Source organism: Pinus tabuliformis, chromosome 5_1, assembly GCF_031772625.1.
Source record: "Pinus tabuliformis cultivar Carrire ecotype Pingquan chromosome 5_1, CPIR1, whole genome shotgun sequence".
In the NCBI taxonomy this organism is placed as follows: domain Eukaryota; kingdom Viridiplantae; phylum Streptophyta; class Pinopsida; order Pinales; family Pinaceae; genus Pinus; species Pinus tabuliformis.
The window spans coordinates 898,350,684-898,373,650 of record NC_142305.1 but is presented as its reverse complement, the minus strand read 5'-3'; the positions used below and the strand labels follow the sequence as shown (position 1 = coordinate 898,373,650).

At 38.8% G+C, this 22,967-nt stretch overlaps 1 protein-coding gene across 1 annotated transcript in view; it reads left to right on the top strand.

The window, feature by feature from the left end:
* Positions 1-22,967, top strand: part of RRP41 (3'-5'-exoribonuclease family protein) — a 274,779-nt gene that overhangs the window by 219,901 nt on the left and 31,911 nt on the right. The window contains exons 9-10 of the mRNA XM_089433108.1: positions 8,494-8,610; positions 8,723-8,808. Of these exons, the coding sequence (XP_089289234.1) occupies positions 8,494-8,610; positions 8,723-8,808 (203 nt within the window). The remainder of the gene's footprint in view (positions 1-8,493; positions 8,611-8,722; positions 8,809-22,967) is intronic.

Here is a 22,967-nt window from a genome sequence, read left to right as displayed (position 1 = left end):
TTCAACACAAATTCACTAACTTATGCAGACAGATCACCCAACAAGTGTTGGCCCATTCACCCTTTGACGTCAATGACAATTTTTCCAACAATCTCCCCATTTGTCATTGATGTCAACACTTATGCTCCCCCTACTCCCCTTGTCTCCATGCCTCACTTCCTTTTCTCGATGCTTCACTTACTTTGTCTCCATGCTTCACTTCCTTTGTCTCCATCAATGGCTAAGGGTGATTTACTTCTTTGGGGCTTCTCCCCTTGAGCATATGGCTCTCAATATGACTTTCGTCTTCTTATCCTTCCTTTTTTTGTTGTCCTTACGACTCTTTTGCTTGATCACAATTTTCTTCCACTCTACTTGATCTAGAACATATATGTTGATTGGTCTTCTTTTGGCTGCTGCAACCAATCTTCTTAAATTTTCTTCTCTAATTTCACACTTCCGACTGTCAAACAAGAGATTATACCCCTGATCAAACATTTTGCCGACACTGAGAAGATTCTGCTTCAAATCCTTAACCAACAAAACATTTTGTGATTTCATATGTTCACTTCCAAGACTTACTACACCTTTTCCAAGTATCTTGACAGAGGAGTTATCTCCAAATGCAACACTGCCACTTTTTCCTTTTAGGCTGACAAATTTGTTTTGATCTCCTGTCATATGTGTCAAGCATCCACTGTCTATGTACCATTCATCTTCTTTGTCTTCAACGATCAATGCTAGATTGCAATCTTCCTTCTTTTTCTTTTCCCATTTCATAGTTGGCTTCTCTGTCTTTATGGTTGGAGCATTTTCAAGCTTGCAATCTTGTGCCTTGTGACCAAGATTATTTCACTTGTAGCATACAATGTTCTGATTCATTAGTGGTTCAAATGGATTGTAGTTTCTGTTGGTAGATCCATACATAGTTCTTGATCTATGGTCATTTCTTGCAAATCCGTAATCATTCCTGCTTCTTACATAATTATATCTTGTATTGATTTTACAATGGATTGCTTTATGCCCAAAGTTTCCGCAAGAGTAACATTGGCCAAGAAAAATGTTCTCATACTTAGGAGAGTAGGATGATCTTTTGAAGTTTTTTTTGCCTTGGAGGAGGTTCAATCCATTGTTGATGAGTAGAATTAGCAACATTTCTAGACTCCCTGTATAGCCAAGACTGGTTTTATCACCTGATGGTCTTTGACAACTAAGAATATTATCCAACACTAGTGAGCTGTTCAAGTTCTTATTGAGCTTATCAACTTCAGCTCTCAATGACAACTTCTTCAAGTTTCTTACAATCTTCTTCTTTCTTCTCTGTCTAGATCTTCATTACTTCCTCAATTCTTTTTGCTTCTTCAAGTTGGACCTTTAAGGAGATATTTTCTTTATCATTCTTTTCAAGTAGGCTTTTCAATTCTCTATTTTTGTTTCTGAGCTTGGCATTTTCCTTTTCATTATTCTTCAATTTTTCTTGAAGATCTTCATCTTCCTGTTCGGTCTCTGAATCTTTTTTGAGTCCCCAGAAAGGATCTATTCTCATATTTGGTTCTTCTTCATCTGAATCATTGACCTCTTCATCATCATGATCATTATCTTGATTTTCTTGGGTTATGAAGAGAACTTCTCTTGCATCCCCTTCTTCTGTGTCACTTTCATTTGAAGAACTATTATCTTCTTTAGAATAAAGATTTTTCTTATGGGAGCTTTTCTTTTCCCTAAAAGGAAATCTCTTAGCATAATGACCTATTCTGCCATAATTGAAACATTTAAAAGGTAACTTACCTTTGTTTTTTTTCACTTCTTGATGAAATTTGCTTCTCTATTTGATTCATCACCTTGTGTGTCTTCTAGCTTGAGTTCTTTGTTTCTTGTCTTCTTTGTGGCTTTAAAGGTTGTTTCTTTGTTTGACTGTCCATCTTCGTTATCTATTCTCATTTCATATGCTGTAAGAGTGCTATGTAATTCTTCCATTGTCATCTTGGTCAAGTCCTTGGTTTCTTCTATGGCAGATACCTTGGCATCATATCTCAAGGGAAGTGATCTTAGTACCTTTTGTACAATCAAGGGATCTTTAATTTCTTCTCCTAATCCTCTGATGGAGTTGACAACTTCATCTACTCTGAGTAAGTAAGTCACAATATCTTCTTTTTCATCCATTTTCAGATTTTCAAACTGAGCTCTATACTTTTGAAGTTTGACCTACTTGACCTTATCATCACCTTCATAAAGAGTTTTAAGTTTATCCCAAACATCTTTGGTTGTGGTGCAAGTCATTACCTTGGTCTTAACAGTTCTTGACAATCCACCTATGATGGCATGAAGAGCTTTTGAATTGCAACTAAACAACTTCTTCTCATCAGGATCAGTTGGAGGATTTTTAGGAACTTTGTAGCCATTTATGATGGAGAGCCAAACATCCACTCCCATAGCCTTCAAGTAGGTTTCCATGCAACTGCTCCATAGTGGATAATCATTTCCATCAAATATCAGAATTGTCCTTGAAGAGATGCCTTCCATATGATCCATGCTTGTTTACGATCTTCCCTCTAGTGATTAGATTGTTAGAGGGTAACCTGCTCTGATACCAATTGTTGGAAATACTGAGAGGGAGAGTTAATCAGTATTTTGCTTTTCTTTATAATTTATTATCAAAATAATTAACCAATAACATCACATCAAAGGAACATAAAATATATCAATGAACAATTTATTTATATTAGAGGGGAGGTACAACTTCCGGTTTACCAGCTAGAACTGGAAGGGCAACAATCCCAAGATTTACCAGCTCCCATTGGAAGGAGGTGACAACCTCTTGAAGGAAGCTATAACTTCCTTCCCTAGCACCAGCCTGTCACCCTTCAGAATAAAAGATAAAACAAAAAACTTCTTGGGCTCCCGTACCAGGGATAATGACCCAAATACAACAATATATAATCACTGCTATCTCTGCCTGAATAGATTCAACTTCCAGTGCTGCTCTAGTAAGTTTGCCACAGTAATTCTGACCTCTAATGCAACAATTTGATTCTAGTTCATACGTCCAAACTGCTGCTTCAGATGTGCCAAGGATGACTTAAAGTTCTGTTCAAGAATCACTTCAAGGTATGCTTCAGATTAAGCAGATGTTTGTTTTGCCATAAGATGATCTAAAAAACAGCTCTCATTCTGGCTCAGATCAGCCTCCAAAAGAACTGGAATTTATGCCTCAGTTATAACCTTGAAACAATTTTGGATCTGCCTTAAATCACCCTGAAATACTCACAGAAGGATAGGACAAAAAGGAGACTGAAAAGCTGCCTTAGAACCCCGAACCTTGATCAGAGATTTAGCCTGAGGAAGGGGCTGAAATTTGGCCTCTGAAACAGCCCCAATATGCTACAGGAAGAGGCCTCAGGAGGGCTGAAACTGGCCTCAGGAGAGAGCTTAAAAGCAGACCAGAAAATACCCTCAAACAGATCACAGTGTGCCTCAAGAGTTCTAGTTTTAGCCTCAGGATGAACTCGGATTAGAGCCTCAGAAAACATACAATTTGTCTCCAAAAGAAAGATGAACATCTGTTCAGTAATGCTTCAAACAAAAGCAGGAAATCTGGCCATACTTATTAAACTTTGAGTCAGTTCAAACACTCTGCAACAATATCCTATAACAGATAACCAATCTCCTAACTTGTTTGGCCTTATTCAAATATATCTTTAGGGCTCGGCCTGTGTATAGAACAGAAGATCTTGTCCTTGACTCGATGGCTCTTTTCACACCTTTGGATGCCATGAGTTGGATATATATAAATATGTTTTTGTGGAGGAGCCCTTAACTGGGGCCAACTTGAGCAGGCATGACTATTTCATTTGAAAGGGCACCTTTATTGGGATCCCACCTGAAGTAAGAGAATCAACCTGTTTAGAGGGGCTTAGAACATTTCAAGAAACCATTTTTTGTCTTCATAATATCTTCTTTCAATGCTGATTAGGACACATGAGTTTAGGCCATATTAGATTATAATTTTGACCTTCTTATAGGGGCTGCAATGAAGTGTTAAGGTCATAAACTTTTGGGGAAAAGATGCTGGTGCTAAACCCATCGTTGGGGCATCAAACTTCAAAGATCAATATCTCTCCAACCAAGAGGACCCACTGGGCCAGACAAAGGCTACCAAACTAGGAGGTCCTTGGCACCTTGTATCCAATTTCACTAACTTGTGCACACAAATTACCAAACAAGTGCTGGCCCATTCACCCTTTGACATTAATGACAAATTTTCCAACATTCTCTAGGTTAATTCCTGTTTCTTATTTGTTTGTGGCTATTAGCAATTCCAGGTGTGTTCTTTGTAATTTCTGCAACTCTTATCTCATGCTGTCCAAGGAAAACACTAGTTGTTTATATGGGGCATAAACAATGGAAGTAGTTGTAGAATTTTTATCTGCAAACTATGCTCTACTATGGCAATTGTCTAGAGGCACAACATCTATTTTTGGATCAATTGAAAATATTGTTACTCTTCTTACTATTTCAAAAGATATTTCTTGTACCCAAAGTAATCATATGGCTTTCCATTGAAAAGTCATTGACTAAACATGACAAATATATAGGGAATTTGCCATATATCTAGGGAATTTGCCAATGAGATGTCTATGTAGAGTGCCATTAGCATGTTTTCTGTCCTCTCTTGATCTGCAATTTCACAAACTGCAGATTCAATTTTATAGCCCTGGATTTTGTACTTAGCTTGAGAGAGCATAATCTGATTTTCTTCTTTTCTTAATCACTACCATAAGAATTATGAAGGAAACAACAATGTCTGCAACTTGTCTCCATGATGGTCCTTAGTAGCTTTGAGTCACATTGTTTGCAGACTTGACTTGGGAAAGCTTGGTAAGGCAAAGGAGTTGAGAGTTTGAGTTGGCTCAGGAAAAGCATGACAAATACAAAAAGTAAATAGAGCAAGACAGTTTCTGGGTATTTATAGGCAGAATGGTGAGTTTGACTTGCATTGGACAAGTGACTCAATTACTTGCTAGTCAAAGCTAAACTTTGACTCCCAAGTCAAACTTGTTTGATAGTCAAACTCATTTGACTTTGAGTCAAATTTGGTGAATGGGGAGAGTATGACTCTCCATGAGTCATTTTGACCTGTTTTTCTTGCAAGCAGAGTCAAACTCGGTGAATGCAAGTATGACCCTGCTTGAGTCAATTCGACTTGTTGGCTTGTGAGCAAAGTCAAACTTGGATACTCGCAAGTTGACTCACAAGTTTGTTATGATACTGACATTTTACATGCCTACAGTGTTCATCTCCCCCTTAATATTTTAGTCCAAGGATAAGTCACACCTGGCCTGTCTCAACGATACATCCATAGTTTGGTCTCTAGCAATGTGGAAAAAGTCGAAGTCGGGATTAATTCGGCAAGGGTCCAAAAGTTGAAAAACTCGTTAAAGTCGAGAGTTTTTTGAAAAAGTCGGCAAAATTAAAAAAACACAAAATTACTCATTTTTAATTTTTTTTTTTAACATCTAGAGTCGAAGTCATAGTTTAGTGGTGTTTTCAGTGTTTTACTCTATGTTGCCAGGAAACGTGGGTGCGGGGACGGGGACGGGGACGGGGACGGGGACGGCATTTTTGGAAACGGGGTGCGTGGGTTCGTCGGGTAATATAATAATATTAAATTTTAATAATTAAATTTTATAAATTATAAATTTATAATTAATAATATATATGAAATTTGAATTTGTATATTTTTTCAACTTTAAACAAGAAAACTTTAATGATAATCATTTAAACATGCACATCATTGAACATTCAACATTGACATTGAAATTTCAAAATTTATCACCAAAAAACTGTTCTTTTGAATCTTTTCCGTGTAACCATGACACTATGACAGCTATGTGAGAGAGGTCAAGGCTACTACTAAAACTGAAAATTCAAAATACATACTAGGATAAATGCTAGACTCGGCTATTTTGGTGAAACTTGGGACAGATTTTGTCACACACGGGCTATAAAATAACTATGAAGCTTAGGTTCATTTGCAAGGATGCCTATCAATGAATCAGGTTGTGGTCGTACAGACCCTTCCTCCTACACAGCCAAGGAGTTTTAGCATTTCTGCCTCCTGCTCTAATTTCAAGACAGAGTCTCTCCTTATTGAAATTGCTCATTCTGGCTGGAGCTTGAGCTTGTAACTTTGCTTTGAATGTTTAGTCTCTCCCATATAAAAACACAATTTTTTCATAGGAGATTCTTCTCAACCTGATAGTGGTCTAGAATTTTCTTGATGTCTAATCATCCACCTGCCCCATGCATGGTGTGCTCTGTGGTAAAGCAATCCCAAAAACAGTGGCAGCCTTACCCTTCCACAAAACACGCTTATCAGTCTTTGTTTCTCAATAAAATGCACAGCAGCCATCTGATGGCTTGAGGGATAGTTTGTCTTTGAGTGCAAAGCTCTGCTTGAATATTAATTATCTAAACATGAAACATCTTCGAGTTTTTAGAGATTACTTGGTGTACAAGTCTGTAGAGACCATATATAATTTAGGCATATTTTCCTAGTTTTAATCTTAACATGATGTTATCAGAATGCTGTGAGAAATTGGCAGATTTTGATACTTAATTTAGCCATTGTCCAAAATAGCCCTTCGCCATTTAACAACATCAACTGATTACAGCTTATGGCTGGTCTCAATCCTACTTTCTATTTGACCAAAAATGTCTGAACCTGTATGTGTGCATTTACAGTTTATAATTTGATGGTTATTTGGCTCGGGAATGAATGTTTCATTCCAAATTGATTTACAAGAATTCTTAAAAAACAAGACTTGTAAAAAACTTTAAAAACCGGGTGCGGGTACCCGTGCAACACAGGTTTTGATGGTAAGGACCGTGGAAGAATCTTTCATTCCAAATTGATTTACAAGAATTGATTTAGGGTTTTTTAGGTTTTGTTATAAGTTTTACCTTTGTTATAAGTTATTTTTTAAATTTCAATAAAAAAAATTATTTGAAAATTAAATTTTTAATGTAGTTTTTTTATGAAGAACCCGAAGAACCCAAAGAACCCAACCCGAAGAACCCAAGAACCCAAGCACCCGAAGAACCCGTTAAAGGAAAAGAACCCAATTTTTTTTTTTGAAGAACCCGATTCTTCATGGGAGAACCCGGTTCTTTTGGGTTCGTCTGGGAAGAACCCGTACCCGAATCCGGTACTTGCGTGCGGGAACCCAGGACGGGTTCGAGAACCCCACCCCTGGGTGCGGGTACCCATGCAACACAGGTTTTACTACAATGTCATTCCTTACATGTGAATTCGATCACTAAAAGGATGTTACACTCTTGAAGTCTACATTCTAAGTGCATCTTATCACCAATGTTTTTCAACATTATCCACAAAAAATATGATCATAACAGTGTTGATTCTTGGGAATGTTCATCAGCGATTTACACTTCCTTGCTTGCTAGTCTGGATACTCCTTGTCCTCTTTCTCTTATGTCTCACAATCATACTCGTCGAGGTAGGTATGCACTTCTTTTTCATAGTCTTCTCAGTTTCTTATAGCAGCCTTCTGACAGCTTAGCCTTTGGCTAATGTCTCTTCTCTGTATTTTTTTGCACATCTCATATAGATCCCTATTGTTTTGCAGACATAACATGCAGCAAGAGCAAACCAATAATAGCCGCATATGTTTCAACATTCAACAGAATATAGCAACCAAGCAATTAATTTTCTCAGTAACACCAACCAACTATAATGCTCGAAATTAAGATTCAACAACAAAACAAATTGCACAACACAATGTTATCACCAAATTTCTAGGGCTATGTTTGAAAGATTCCACTCTCTGCTTTAAGATTAAACAGGAGAAAATTATATCAGTTTCGCCATTGCGGCCTCTTTATCCACGGCCTGGGAGGGAGGCAGACTTTTTGGGTCGACTCCTGATTAAATCGGGAGTATAACGATTAAATCGTAATTTTTTCCTTTCTGAAAAAGTCGCCAAAAAGTCGGGGATTAAATCGTTTAGTTTAAAAAATCACATTTTTAGGATTAAATCAGGATTTTTTGCAGACTTTTTCCACACTCAAGAGAGCAGCCCCTGTAAATAGTGTCATTGCTATATGGGTTTAAAACCAGACATATTTCTACTTTAATGTGGCAAATTTGTTTGATTCTTGGTTGGAACCAATGAAAATAGGTGCTATACACCAAATAGGTAGGTCTCAAATGGCATTGAAAGATGTAGTACTCTTCTTATTTATTGGTCTCAAAAAACTTGCATTACTGAATATTCAAAGACAGATAGTATTTTACTTGTCAGCCTTTAGATTTATTGTCATCATCCAATTTTAGATCATAATTTGTCATTAGTGTTGCCACATTGACTCCTAATGGTCTGTTGGTGGCTCCTTTTTGTGTTTGTTTTTTTCTCTGTTTCAAAGTTTTTTTTTTAATATCTCTGACATTAACTATGAATATTGATCATTTGCATTTCCTTGTATGTTATATTACAGGAACAAGATCTGCATGTATTAATGCAGCAACTTTGGCAATTGCTGATGCTGGCATTCCTATGTGTGATTTGGTTACATCTTGTGCTGCTGGCTACCTGAACAGTACCCCTTTGCTTGGTTCATACTCGCTCATCTTAAAGATTGGTTTAATTGTAACGTAGATATTAGCTTTTGGGAGTCTAAACGCCTCACTAAGGCAAACTCTAATGTTGGCAATACCGTATGACAGACATGAACTACATGGAAGATAGTGCTGGGGGTCCTGATGTTGTGGTGGGCCTCATGACAAAGATGGATAAATTGACCCTTCTTCAGGTATTAATACCTCTTTTCTTTCTGAAATGGTTTATTTAGTATAAGTATTCTTATTGAAATGACATATTTCATGGTCATGGAGATTCGGTCAGCATTCCAGATTCTCAGATCTTATTTGATGTCAGCTGTACTGTTTGTGGTTGCTACAGTTTCAGTATACATTGCATGGATATGGATATCTGTGGGTTAGTATCCAGAATGGTACATCACCATCTTATATATGTCCAACTGGGGATGGGACCCTCTGGGGTGAACTGGGACATGCCCTGATATTTTATTTGGAAGGGTGACGTTTCCAATCGGGACAAGCAACCATACACCACAAAACTGCAAAAATTGAAGAAAAAACAAGCCTGACATTAGTCCCCTGAGCAAAAGTTTAAAATGCAATAAATTGCTTGTTTTACACTTTCTACGCATTTGGCCATTAATATTATAAAACTGTCCAACAACAATTTTCTTGTTTTGGCTGCAATTTTTGTAATATATGCAGAGTTTTGCAAGTATGGATTGAACTTTTTGACGATGGCAGTGTTGATCATTGTACCTCTGAGAGGTATTTCCATAAAAGCAAAATGTCCAAGTTGTAGGAATCATCATTAAGTGACTCTTAGACTTAGTAGTTTACTTCATTAATTAATTAATAAAGTGAATGTTTTTTTATGAAGTGAGTTTAAATGATTAAAGTGCCTAAGCTTGGGTACTAGTGATTTAAGTTGAATTTTGGACCAGTGATCTCAACTCAAGTTTAGATTTAATCTTGACTGTTGATATTAGGGATTTGGTCCAACTCAAAATTATAAAGGAAGCCAAGTAAGAAGGATTTTGAGAAAGAGGGAGAAAATCAAAAAGACATTTTGATTTTCCTGGCAAGGAGAAGAATTGCAGCAGCAACAAAGAGCAGGGAAACCATTAATTTGCAGGCCGTATAGACCATATAGTCAAGCATAGAGGTGATCTGGGGCAGATTTCAGAGAGCTGGAAATTCAAGTTTGCTGGGTTTATTTGTATTTTCTTTCTTAGAGCCATTGTCCCAGTATGGGAGCTCTTGTAAGTTCAAAATTTATGAGTGATGAATTGATGTTGAAGATCAGAAAAATTGTGCATGCACGGGATTTGCTTTTTTCTTGCTTTTCTAAGTTTTTCCTCTGCTTTATTTGTTTCAAGAGTTCCACTAGTGTAAATCTAGATTTAATTTGTTTACCTAAGCACTGATTTTCAGAAATTAAAGCTTAGGCTTTGAAGAGAAAAGCAGATCCAAAATTGTTGCATGTAGGTAATCAAATCCAGAGGACTGAACAATAGATCTGTTGGACACCTAATCTGCTAAGGGTATGGTGTGGAATGTGAATAGTCATTGGAGTCCAAGAGACCACTTGGAATATGAAAACCAAGGGTCATAAGACATTGTATTAATATATAAATCTTTGTGAATAGAATTGATCACACATTTATCTTATGAACTGTGTATCATTTGTGTGTGTTTAACATGGTATCAGAGTGAGCAAATTCCTACCTTGCTCAATTTTGGGCCACTAGTTTTTTGTGGCATTTTTCTGCCTGTCAGTTCTGTTGCCGCCCAACATACGTGCCCACTTTGCTCTGCCCATGAATCAGAAGAATTATTAGTGTGGTATAATCGTATCACCCAGTGTTGATAATATCACTGAAATATCGACGATATTCAGAAGTATCGCGATATTTTCGGCAAGTCGAAATATCGTCGAGAAAATATCGCAATATTTCCTTGCTTGAAAATATCACGATATTTCCGAAATATCGATGATATCTCAGCATAATATCGTGCGACGACCCAAAAAATTGCCGAGCAAGCTAGGCCGCGGCTAGAAAAAGCAATTTTGGTATTTCATTTGCTTATTTTGGTTTTTGAGTCTTGGAGAAGGAAGGGGAAGAGCTTTGTGGTGGTTGTCAAGGAGGGATTGAGGAACCGTTATCACCACCAACTAAGAATTTTTTGTGGATCAAATATTGAAGAACAGTGAGACGAACTTGATTTCTTCCATTAACAACTATGTTCCTAAAAACCCCTATTTTAATGATTTTTTTCTTAGATTTAGGGTTATGCCTGCTAGCCTCTTTGCCGACCAACATTTTGCTTCTTTATTTTTTTTCCATTTGCTATGATTTTCATGCCCATGAGCCAATGCAAGGGTTTTCTCCATATTTGGACAACAAGCTTCATTTCTTTTTTTTTTTAACTTTCTTATGCACCTTTTTATTGCCATTTTTCATTCACATTGCAAATATTGTAGTAAAAAAAATTATTTTTTTAAAATGAAGTGGTTATTACTTGTTATTTTTCGTGTATGGGTGTTTAATGCATTTTTTTGTATTTTTGGTGCCCTAGGTTTGAATTAGTTCATTGCAAATATGCCAAAAGCCTTGGACCCATTTTGGGAGTATCGGGAGCTTGATGGTGGGACAAATCGGGCATATCTATCATGCAAATTGTGTGGGACCAAGATGACAGGAGGGGTTACGCGATTGAAATACCATATGGCTAGACTCCTTGGGGATGATGTTGGGCTTTGTACGTTTCTAGAGCGGAGCATATACCAAAAGCTCTTGAAGCAATTGATGAAAAAGATAGAAAGAAGGAAGGGGCAAAAAGAAACAAGGCTAAACGTGCAGGTAGATCTTTCGAGATATCTTCTTCTGATTTTGAGGCTGATGGTAGTGGGAGGGGCTGTTGATTATTGGTAGCATCGGATGTGCTCTAAGTCTGAAATTTTGTATGTATTCCAAAGAACCCAGAAAACGTTTTGGGAAATTCCACCCAGAAACAGTTTTATTAAAATAATTAATTATTTTTAATGGGACCCTAAGTCTAAACTTAGGAAAATAAAACAATTAAGGGGTATTAATCTAACTGTGGGTGTAACTTCTAGAAGAAGACAAGAATCAAGTAGAAATGATCTTAGCCATTGATCAACTTCTAATCTGGGTTGTTGAATGTCAATGGGGAGATTATTTAAGGAGGCTTGAGGGTCACTTGGAAAGGCACACAGAGTGAGTTCAGAAGTTCGATTTTTTAAAGCAGAGAAGCTGCCGGGAGAACTTCGATAGTGAGCTTTTGCAGTGAGGGGCAGGGATAGTATTCGAAGGGAATTCTTCTCAGTCGGAGAATACTCAGTAGAGAGGACAGAGGAAGATCCAACAGTGGTAGCGCAAAACCTAAGAGGCTGACACAGAGCTACGCAGGCCCATGTAGAGGCAGTGCAGAGGCCAAGAGGAAGTCCGAAAATCCGCTGGGAGATCGATTTTTGTGGCTAGATTCCAGGGTGTGAGACCGGGAGAGAAGAAGTCAGATTTCCAAAGGCAAATCGAGCAACCAGGAAGAGTGACACAGTTCCTAGATAGTGAGACGTTGGGCTAACGCAGACATTGCGAAGAGGCGGCGCATAAATAGCCAGGGGTTGTTCACTCAAGCGCTGGATCAGTAAGGATTTCCAATGATAGGGTGAGGTAATCTCACTTATCCTGCTGTCATTGACATTTCTTTGTAACCAGATTGTCGGGAGAGCATCCAGTGATTGTATTCAAATTTACTACTGCATAATAATAAAAACCCTCAGATCTGCTGCACCGGTTTTCCCGCATTAGATTTTTTTGGGGATGTTTGTCCAAAAACAATTGTCATTTGTGTTGTATCTTTCTCTATTGCTATGTTCTTGTTTTGGGCATATAATTTAATTGGTGTAGGTTGTAGTGTATTAGCTTTGATATTTTCTGTAGGAAGCAGTAAATAACTTGTTTCAATTATTAACAAATAAGAGAAGTTTAATCAGTTGTTGCAATAGGGATTCAGGTTTATGGAATTTTCACATGGTATCAGAGTTAGTGCAAGCGAAGCAAGAAGAACAGTGCTAGAGAGAAGGGCATCAGAAGAGGGTGGTCGAAAAAGCTGTAAGAGGCATCAGTTCGAAACACCAAAGGGTTTGCGCAGTCCAAGCTGGGAGGGCAGAATTTCGAGGCAGTAGAAGAGGGTGGTCGAAAAAGCTGTAGGAGGCATCAATTCGAAATGCCAAAGGGTTTGCGCAGTGCAAGTTGGGAGGGCAGAATTTTGAGGCAGTCTCTCTCTGAGTGAGTTGAGAGAGAGAAGGGATTCTAGATCGAGATCTTGCCGTGGCAGAGGGGGCAACACTGAAGCCTCAGTGTGAGGAAGAGCTGGTGGGACATAGTTTTTCTGCAAGTCATTTTGTTGGGCAGAAAAGCGTCAGAAGAGAAGAGAAGAGAAGCACTGTGAGGGAATTTTTTCCTCAGAAGACTTCCCGCTAAGAAGTCCATTTTCTTATTGGCTGAGCAACAACAGTGAGAAACAGAGAGGAGATTTTCGACATTCATGGTAGAGATGGCAACTAGTGGCTTAAGGGATCAAGATAGATTGGACGAAGCATCCAACTATGTCATCTGGAAGGCAAGAATGTCATTCCTTCTAGATGAGCATGCCCTCAAGACATATGTCAACAACGTGGTGGCTGTGCCTGCAGATGCAGATCTGTTGAAGAAGTACAAGGCCGAAATGGCGAAGGCAAAGAGAATGATCCTCGATGGAGTGAAGGATCATGTCGTCTGTCACATCGCTAGCAAAGGGACTGCTAAGGAGATGTGGGATGCATTGTCTACGCTGTATCAGGGATCTTCCGAGTAGTGGAAGATGTACCTTGAGTAGAAATTGAGATCTGCTCAGATACAAAAGGGGAAGCGTGTGGATACATTCCTCACGAAGCTTCAGGAGACCCGAGCTGAGTTATCAGCTGTGGGGTCTACACCTCAAGATTCCGAGTTGGTTAGATTAGCCCTTAATTTTGTCTCATATGAGTGGCAAGTGTTTGTCCAGAGTATCCTGAGCAGGGTGACTTTGCCGAATTGGGATGAGATGTGGGCAACTCTTAAGCAAGACAAGTTGAGGAGAGATCTAGTCAAGTGTAAGCTTGACGGAAGCAACAACAATGGGTCGAATCCCAAGTAGGAGGAGGATAATGCAGCCCTTGCATCGAAGGGGCAACAAGAGCAATGGAGACGTAAGAAGGATGTCTCGAAGGTAAAGTGCTTCAGGTGTGGTGAAATGGGTCACTACGTAACACGGTGTCCTCTCAAGAAGAAGGACAAAGATGAGAAGAACGATTTGAAGGCTGCACCTGCGAAGATCGAGGAGGAGGAGTTTGCCATGACAGTTGAGATACCTCCAGGAGGGAGGTGGGATAATTTGGAGCTGTAGTTCGAAGAAGCTTCAGATGGGAAAGATCCTTGAGGAGCCCACCTCTTGGATCATTACCTTGCTACGGGAGCCCAATTTTGTGGTAGCAGGATGGATCATTACCTTGCTACGGGAGCCCAATTTTGTGGTAGCAGGATGGACTAGTGTCAGATGGTACCGAGGAGTGTCGGAGAGACAATTGCAGTGGCTAGGAGCACCAAAGACTGAACATCGCAGAGCAGAGTTGGCAGCAGTGAAGATGGCACAAAGCATAGGTCAGTAGTAGCGTAGAAGATTCAGAGGGTCAACGCAGCAGCAGTCAGGCTCCAGCATTCACATGGTATCATACTGAACACAATTTGTTTAGTATTTTGGGATGTTTTTCTGTTGCTGATGCAGTAGCAGTAACAATTTGCAGTGCAGAGGGAGTTGGCAGTGGTAGTGGCAACAACAACACATATGCATAATTTTCGAGGGAGTTGTAGTGCGAATGCAGTGTTGACAGTGGCAGGGTCAACAGTAGTACAGATGCAGCATTTGCGCAGTGGTTGATGGACAACATGTCAGACATCAGTAGCGCAGAGGGAGATGTTACAGAGCAGAGTGATGCTTCAGTAGGTTGCATTACTAGAGCACATTCCTCGCTAAGAGGGAGTGTTGATCTCTGGTAGCATCGAATGTGCTCTAAGTCTCAAATTTTGCAGGGAGGCTTAGGCACATGTATCCCAAAGAACCCAGAAAGCGGTTTGGGAAATTCCACCCACAAACAGTTTTATTAAAATAATTAATTATTTTTAATGGGACCCTATGTCTAAAATTAGGAAAATAAAATAATTAATGGGTATTAATCTAAATGTGGGTGTAACTTCTAGAAGAAAACAAGAATCAAGCGGAAATGATCTTAGCCATTGATTAGCTTCTAATCTGGGTCGTTGAATGTCAACGAGGAGATTATTTAAGGAGGCTTGAGGGTCACTTGGAAAGACACACAGAGTGAGTTCAGAAGTTCGATTTTCTAAAGCAGAGAAGCCGTTGTGAGAATTTCGATAGTGAGCTTTTGCAGTGAGGGGCAGGGATAATATTGGCGGAGAAAAGCAGTTAATCAACTCTAGATTGGTGGAGTTGAAACAAACATGGGAAGTGTCTGGATGCACAGTGATGTCTGATGGTTGTACAGATAGGAAGGGTAGGACCCTTCTAAATTTCTTGGTACATTTTCCTAAAGGTACCATGTTTATTAAATTAGTGGATGCATCAACATATAAAATATGCAACAATGATATGCGAGTTGTTAGATGGGTTCATCTAGGAGATTGGTGTGCAAAATGTGGTGCAAGTCATAACAGATAATGTTGCTAATTATGTGTCTACCGGCAGGATGATTATGGAGAGGCACTGCACATTGTTTTGGACTCCGTCAACAACACATTGTATTGATTTGCTGCTTGAGGATATGGGGAAACTCTCCTTCATCAAGGGGGTGATTGATATGGCTAGGAGCATCCCCAAGTTTATATATAACCATACCTTTGTTCTTAGCCTCGTGAGGAGATACACTAGAAACAAGGAGTTGGAGCGTCCTGCAATCACACGTTGCCGTAGGACTGGAGCCCTTCCATCACCTTGCCATCAAAATCGAGTGTGTCATCCTTCTCCTTAGATTCTAAAGACAAACCATCTACCATTCTATAACCTCTTATGACCTGAGCTCCTCTGCTCCATTAAGTGTGTTGCTTGCTACACATTGGTATCAACCCCCTTTCTATGTTAAAATTGTTGCCTACTACACAACCCATCTAATCTCATACATTTAAGGCTCTCTCTACATACCCAACATCTCGGTGCATTCAACCATGCACCTTCTGTCACACGTGTGTTTGTTTGAGGTATATTCTTTGTGCGTTTTCTTGAAGGTCACCTATGCTTCTCTGAAGCTCTTTGTGTTGGTTCATATGTTGGTTTTGTTGAAAATATGGTAGCCATGGTCAGTAATTTCATCATGTGAAGAAATTGGAAAATTCGAATTTATATTTTGCCTCTAATAATTCAAGTCGGCCTCCTGTTATTTTAGGTCTGTTGGGCCCCCAAGAGGCACCCATTCGACCCCCTTTGAAGCCAATATAAAGGAGAAGCTTCCTCCTCATTTAGTACATCAAATTATGTCTTGGTTATCTATGATCCAGCGACGTTGGGAGCAGAAAATGAGGCTGAAAATCTGAAGGAAGGCTATGGGAGTTGGCATGGCATTTCTCTTGCTATTGGTTATTGGTTTGGCTATTATCTTGATGTTGTTTTTGATCTCTTAGTGAACTATGAACTCTCTCTCTCTCTCTCTCTCTCACATAAGGAAGAGTTTTTGGGTTTTCCCTTGTAGGTTTTGTCTTGGCCTCGTGCCTAAATTTTGTCTCTTGTCTCTTTGTCACATGGCTATTTTCGCACTACTCTTTCATGTTCATTTGTTGATATTTTATTTTGTATAACTGATTAATGATAAATTTATTTGTGGAAGAAAATTTATGTCTTGATTGTGCCCTAGAAAATCAAAAGGTTTGTGCATTGGTTATGAACTCTCATATCTCTACTCAATAAAAGGTCGAAGGGAATACAAAACAACTTTTAGGCTGAAAATTTTGGCGCCGTATTTAGTGTTGGAACAGTGAATGTATTGCATTGAAGCAATGAGTTTCTTGTTTTGTTATGTGCATTAAAGATGCATTGAAGCTCCTTCTGGTATGTTCGTTGAAGCAATGAATTATATTTATACACGTTGGTTAAGTATATATGCCAGTTGGTTTGTTATATAAGTATTGGTTTATATGAGAATACATATGCATTGCATCATTCTCTGCGCTATATTAGTTTGTTGATTTTCTTGTATAGTTAGGACTAGAGTAGTTTTTCACAATTGATAACTACTTCTAATGATATAATCAATACCTTCTTTACACTTCAATCATCAAGTAGCTATTTGAAAAACTTCAACCATTCAATTCATTAAAAGAGCAATATAGAGATCAAAGTAGACAATAAACAATAGATAAGTGACACTAAAAATTAGGCTCACGGCTTGAGCAAAACCCACAAGGGGAAAACCCAACCAAATTCTTTCCTTATAAGAGAGAGATTTTGTTCATCAAAAGTACATCAAGATTATTCCAATAAATCCAAATCTAACGTCAATATTGTCGTAGTCAAAGCCCAGTCAACAAGAGAGAGGAAAATCAACTTCTAGTCAACTGTAAGAGTCTGCACAGTGAGGCTGAATTTTGGCCCTGTACTGGCTTAGCAAAAAGGCCGAAATTCGGTCTTGAGGTAGCCACAGAAAAGTCAACGCACCAGTTAAGAAGTCTCGATCAAATCAATTGTTAAAGGATATGATCAACGCTAGTCAATGTCCCAATACAAGAGCGAAATTATAGTCCACAAGAATCAATGAACTTCTGAGGTATTCGACCTTCCAAAATGATTTGAACAGAAGTCAAACAAGTTCGAAAGATGCCCAAGTCAAAGACAATCAACACAACTCTAAAAGGAAGGTCAACACAACTCAAAAGAAACCTTTATGTTCTTCGCACGTGTGGTGTCTTTCTCTGAAAATCGCAAATTGAACTTGTTGTTGGTGGTGTGCCAAATGAGTGCAAACGATGCCCACTTTAAATGAGTGTGACGTGGGCTAATTATCCCTAAGTGGGGTGGATTTGTAGAGTTGTGATACCGATTTGTTCAATTATCAAATATGATTTTTCTTCATGGTTTTGAATGAAAAATAATGACCATTGCTATTCAAATTTTCAATACTCTCTGTTAGGTAGAGAGGTAGTTTTTTATTCTCTCTCAAGATCAATCTTTCAGACTGGTTCGTAGGTTTCATAACCCATAACCTAAGGAAGAGATCACAATTCAAGTCACTCTCTCTTTTTGTCAAGATCAATCTCATCATAAGGAAAGATACATAACATTCATTTCATCTCAAAGCATCTCCTTGACCACAAGGTCTCATAGAACACAACCTAAGGGTGAAATCATCAAATCAAAACATCTCCTAGACCACAAGGTCTCACAACACACAACCTACAAGAGGAATCAACAATACATCTCCTAGACCATAAGGTCTCACAACACATAACCTACAAAGGAATCAACAATACATCTCCTAGACCATAAGCTCTCATAACACACAACGTATAGGAGGAATCAATGCTACATGTCCTGGACCATAAGGTCTCACAACACAACCTACAGGAGGAAGCACCAATACAATACATCTCCTGAATCACAAGGTCTCACAACACAACCTACGGGAGATGGTTCATAATTTGATGCTATGTAATCACTGCTCCCTCTCTCTCAGAGGGGTTCTCAAAATTCCACGTTGTTCTCTTAAATAACCAAACTTCATCCGGGACAACGACTTTGTCAACACATCAACAACCTGCTCATTAGTAGGAACATATTCGAGCCTCACATCTCCTGTCTGGATAGTATTGCAGATGTAGTGGTATTTGATTTCAATGTGCTTTGATCTGTCATGGAACATCGAATTCTCAGAAAGCTTTACACAACTTTGATTATCACAATATATGATAGCTAGCGTCAAAATTTGTTAAAACAAATCAAAGAACAATTTTCTAAACCATATTGCCTCACAACAGGTTGAACTAGCAAGAACGCATTCAGCTTCAACTGTACTTAGAGCAATAGAGGTATGTTTTCTACTAAGAGGAGCCCATGTTAAAACAATATCTAGAGATGCTCTTTCTATCGTCAGAGCTACCAACCCAGTCAGCTTTAGAGAAACCATACAGTTGTCATTCCCCATTAGAAGCATACATCAGACCATATTCAGTAGTACCTCACAAGTATCTCAATATGTGTTTAGCTGCGACCCAATGTACATGATGGGGCTCAACCAAGAATGGGCTCAATTTATTCACAACATAACAAATATCAGGCTTGGTGGTCACAAGATAATTCAGTGAGTCAATCAATTTGCGATACATAATGGACAACAAATAAGATAATCGTGAGATTCATTTACTATTCACAAGATATACATTTATAATACATTGTTATGACCGTTGGATTCATATTCCAAGGTCTCTTGGATTCCCTTTGACAGTTCAACTTCCACACTATAACCCGTAGCGGATTAGGTGTCCAACATTCCCCCCCCTTAATCAGAAGGGGTTTATACAAATCCAAGAAGAGAGTTGTAATACAAAAGTGGCAACGAATGGCTGAATGTGCTCTTTGAAAAGATGGCATAAGGTGGGAGAACTTGAGGTCTCAACTGGTGGTGATTTAAGGATGACCACCAATATTGGAACGCTTAGTGCAGTTCCTGGAACTCTTCCAAGTATGGATAGAAGCTAAAGTCTTCTATTAGAGGAAGTGCTTCCAATTTTTGTGAAACGGGAGACCTTTGGGTCTCAATTGGAATGCTTAGTCCGATTCCCAGAAACCTTCCAAATTTGGTAAGAAGCTGAAGTCTTCTGCTAGAGGAAGTGCTCCTTAATGCTTTGAAGAGGGAGACCATCAACTTGGAAAACAAAGGTCTTCAACCTGTGGAAAAAAGGGAGAACCTCAACCTGAAAAGGGAGGTCTCAACCTGCGATGATTTAAGGAAGGCCACCAAGCATAGCCATGCTCACGGGCTTCTATGTCTTTGGCTACAACTCTGAATTTGGGTATGGCTGTAGGCTTAGGAAGCAGGTTCAGGGTGCAGCTCAGGCTCGCTTGATTTATCTTTGAAGCTTGTAAATGACCATCAATTCCCCCCTTATCAGATATAAGGTGAGAAGATGAAGAAAACTCAACTGCAAGACTTTTTAATACTCTAGAAGAAATTTTGAAATATGATCGAAATATATTCTTGGTTGTTGAAGCCCATTGCCAAGAAGTGATCCATCCAAGGTGAATCTTCGTTCTTGCAAGAGGCTTGTTTTTGAGGCATTTGTTTGAATGATGAGTGTGTTGACCACAATGCTCACACGGATGAAGATCAAAACAATGATCTTTCACATGGCCAACTCGATTATAGTGTTGGTATTTAACAATCTGCTACGAATGTGGAGGAGGAGTAGAAACAAGTGAAGAACCATCCTAAAGAAATCCAACACTCTAAAATTTGATGGGCTTTGAGTAGTCTGGAGTATGAAAGGACACCTCCTTACAATATCCAAGACCAGTTCTATTTATATTGTTGATAATCTCTTCCCAAGGTCTGATGATGGGCTTGGGAAGTGCAGCCTGAACATGAACATTTTCATGCAAATCTGTTCCTGAAGTCGGTACTGAACGTGAATCAACCTCAATTTTACTAACTTGATCACTTGCTGACTGTTGATGGGAGTCTGTCTTGAACTCAAACAGAAGATTGTTCTAAACAAAAAAGCGTTCAGAATGATGCTTATGTTGTTGTAATTCATCTCACTGTAACTATGACTCGAGCTACAAAAATTCAATGTTTTCTTGTACATTTTGCAAACAAGTTTGAATATTAGAGAGTGTTCTTGCTGATTTTTACCATATCTTGAACAGTGGAATGAATGAGGTTATTCAACAACTCTAATGCATCATCAATTTTATCCATTTTTCTCAACAACTCAAACTTACACTTCAAACACTAGTCATAACTATGAACCAATGGCGAAGAAGTAACACCCACTCACAATACAATGGCACTGCAATTGGATTATACAACGGTTGCAATTGCCCTTAAAAAACAGTGTTGGCTCTTGATTTCAATAATGTTGTGTTTGGTTTCATGTTGAGCTTTCGACCATCGCCAATTGTTCCAATATATATAAGCAATGACAACTTGTTATATAAATATATAATATGATACCAACTTATCCCTCAACACATATAAGCTTCATATGCCATTACATACCAACCATACATGCTTCATATAACATTCAACACACTCTCCAACTTATAACCTTTCAAACACATATGAAAGAGCGTATATATATTTTAATCAACACCATATAAGGAGCATGAAGGTTCTCATACCCACCATAACCAAACCATAATAATTCAACACACCATATACAATGACCAACGCACATAATTCATATGGGCATTCAAGATACTATACACACTTCACACTATTCAATACACATATCTGGAATATGATACACAGTAGGTTCCAACATAGAGTTGTCATACCAGTCAAGAAGTTCACAATGTTCAACAACGACGCTAGAGTTTAACGCACCAACATAACGTATAACAAGAATGGTCTTCAACACATAGTAGGAATGACCCAGTCCACGGTCTTCAATGAATAGCAGGAGCAACCAATTCAAAGGTACCGAGCACAGTTCCAACAATCAACACAACATGGTCTTTAACTCAAGTTCTAGCCTTCAACGCACCATTTTAGCTGCTCCATCAAAGCCAACGGTCATCCGATATGCACCATGTTAGCGCTTGAAATTTCACCTCAGGCTGAGAAAGGTAAACCTCAAGGCAACATCAAACCATTTAGCCTCGTAGCTAGCCCTACAGGGCAGGAGAAGGCTCTCTCCGGTCTATCTCGGTAAAATCTTCAGTAGATGAGATGACTAATAAGGCAATACTGATATTAGGCTAGTAAACTGATCAAAAAGGTTGATTTGGGGTTTTTTGGGTTTTTGGTGGCAAATTGAGGAGAGGGCAATTTTGGGTGCGGGGATTGGACACAATTTCTGCAGGGAGTTCTTTGGGGCGAGGTAGGAGACAGTATTGATGCCTTTGATTTGAGGTGGATGGTCAGGAATGACAGGTGAGGAGCTAAAGAGAGCAAAAAATAACTTTGAATTCTCTTCAGACAGTAGAAATCATTGAAATTAAACAAACTTAAAAGCAGAGCATGGCAGGCATGAATTCTTACTTTAACACTTCATTTGTTTAATGTGCAGAAATAAAAGAAAGGAAATGAGTCACATAACAAGCTTACAAGTACATTGAGAAACACACCATCAACACATGAGTCCACAAGAATCCCAAAGAGGACTGCAAAACCCTGGTCTTCCTTAGCCAAAAATTGCAGAGATACAGTGAATAATACAATGATAGCTTCTCCCTCAAGAGTCCAACCATGAAAATGAGCAAGAAAGTACATAATATAGATGATCTAACCTCTTTCCTTGCCTCCATGGGTCGAGCTCACTATCATAGGAGCTGTTTCAACCACTTCTAAACTAAGCACTACAAACTAGGCAGTCAAAACAACTTGCCTCTATAAGCTAGGAAACCAATTCATTCATTTAATATTTACCCTTTTCATGAATGAATCTTCTATAAGTGTTACATAAGAGTAAAAGTGTCTTAAGAGTACAATAATTACATCAAAGAGAATCATAATTCACCCCAAAAAGTCAAACTGCGCTTTTCTGAGCTGTACAGTGCATTTTGGAAAAATCTGCCTGACGGGTCGCGCGCCTTTGGAAACACTTTTGGGGCACTTGCAGGTGTCCAAATTGGGCAAGAGTAGGCTTGTTGGAAAGGTTTGTGAGTCTACTTTCCAACCCAACTGGAATTTTTGAATTTGGAGTTCATTTGCCCTGTCAAAAATCAAATCTCCCAAGACTGCTTTCTGCAATTCAAAAAAGTGGCAGAAAGTCATTTTTTGCTAGTTTTTTTACTTTCTGGAGGCCCAAAACTTCACCAAATCTCAAGTCCATCCATGAGCATGTGTAACTTTGCATGACAAATCTGGAAATGCTGAGTTTTTGTCAAATGGAGTTGCCATGATGAAGGGTCGCGCGGGGGGTGAGACCCGTTAATGGGAAAAACCTGCAAATTGCCTAAAAATGCCAAAATTCACCCAAAATTCTCAAAAAATTTTGGGATTTGTGCTGTGGCTAGGCTATTTAGTGCCTTGATCCTTGAGTGAAGCCTCAGCCAAGATACGGAGGGGATTGGGCCTCTTTCTCTGTTTTAGTGCCTTGGT